At 42.4% G+C, this 432-nt stretch overlaps 1 protein-coding gene across 2 annotated transcripts in view; it reads right to left on the bottom strand.

Moving 5' to 3' along the window:
* LOC119586039 overlaps window positions 1-432 on the bottom strand; it is an 8,054-nt gene that overhangs the window by 1,521 nt on the left and 6,101 nt on the right. For both annotated transcript variants that reach the window (XM_037934744.1, XM_037934743.1), the window contains exon 2: window positions 112-249. In XM_037934744.1, the coding sequence (XP_037790672.1) occupies window positions 112-207 (96 nt within the window). In that variant the 5' untranslated portion in view covers window positions 208-249. The remainder of the gene's footprint in view (window positions 1-111; window positions 250-432) is intronic.

Here is a 432-nt window from a genome sequence, read left to right as displayed (position 1 = left end):
AAAACTTACAGGCAGATGGATAAATGAATGGATTACTTGATAAGTTAACAACGTACGTGAATAATGACGGGGAAACCACGAAACGCAGCCAGATCAGCAAAAGACACAAACCTGAACTTCTCCCTCAGGGCAAGAGGCGGTCGCTGACGTGAGGCTCAGGAGCAGCACCGCCAACGCTGCCGTCCGTTTTGAATAAGTATGTGTCATTTAGCCGATGTGGCAGTGGCGTCCCTAGCGAGAGTGCGAACCCTAAGAAAGTAACGATTGACTCAATTTTCGTTATTTTATTGCACGGCGATCACATCCATTCCGCATTCTTACTTACATTTTGTCTAGACTCTTCCTGATTTGATAATTATATTGATTATCCTTTAATCTTGGTTAAGGACTATAATAAAAAGCTTGTGCAAGGTTGCAAGGAAATACTTTATT

Source organism: Penaeus monodon, chromosome 20, assembly GCF_015228065.2.
Source record: "Penaeus monodon isolate SGIC_2016 chromosome 20, NSTDA_Pmon_1, whole genome shotgun sequence".
Lineage (NCBI taxonomy): Eukaryota > Metazoa > Arthropoda > Malacostraca > Decapoda > Penaeidae > Penaeus > Penaeus monodon.
The sequence above is the reverse complement of the archived record's forward strand: the minus strand, read 5'-3'. Positions and strand labels throughout refer to the sequence as shown.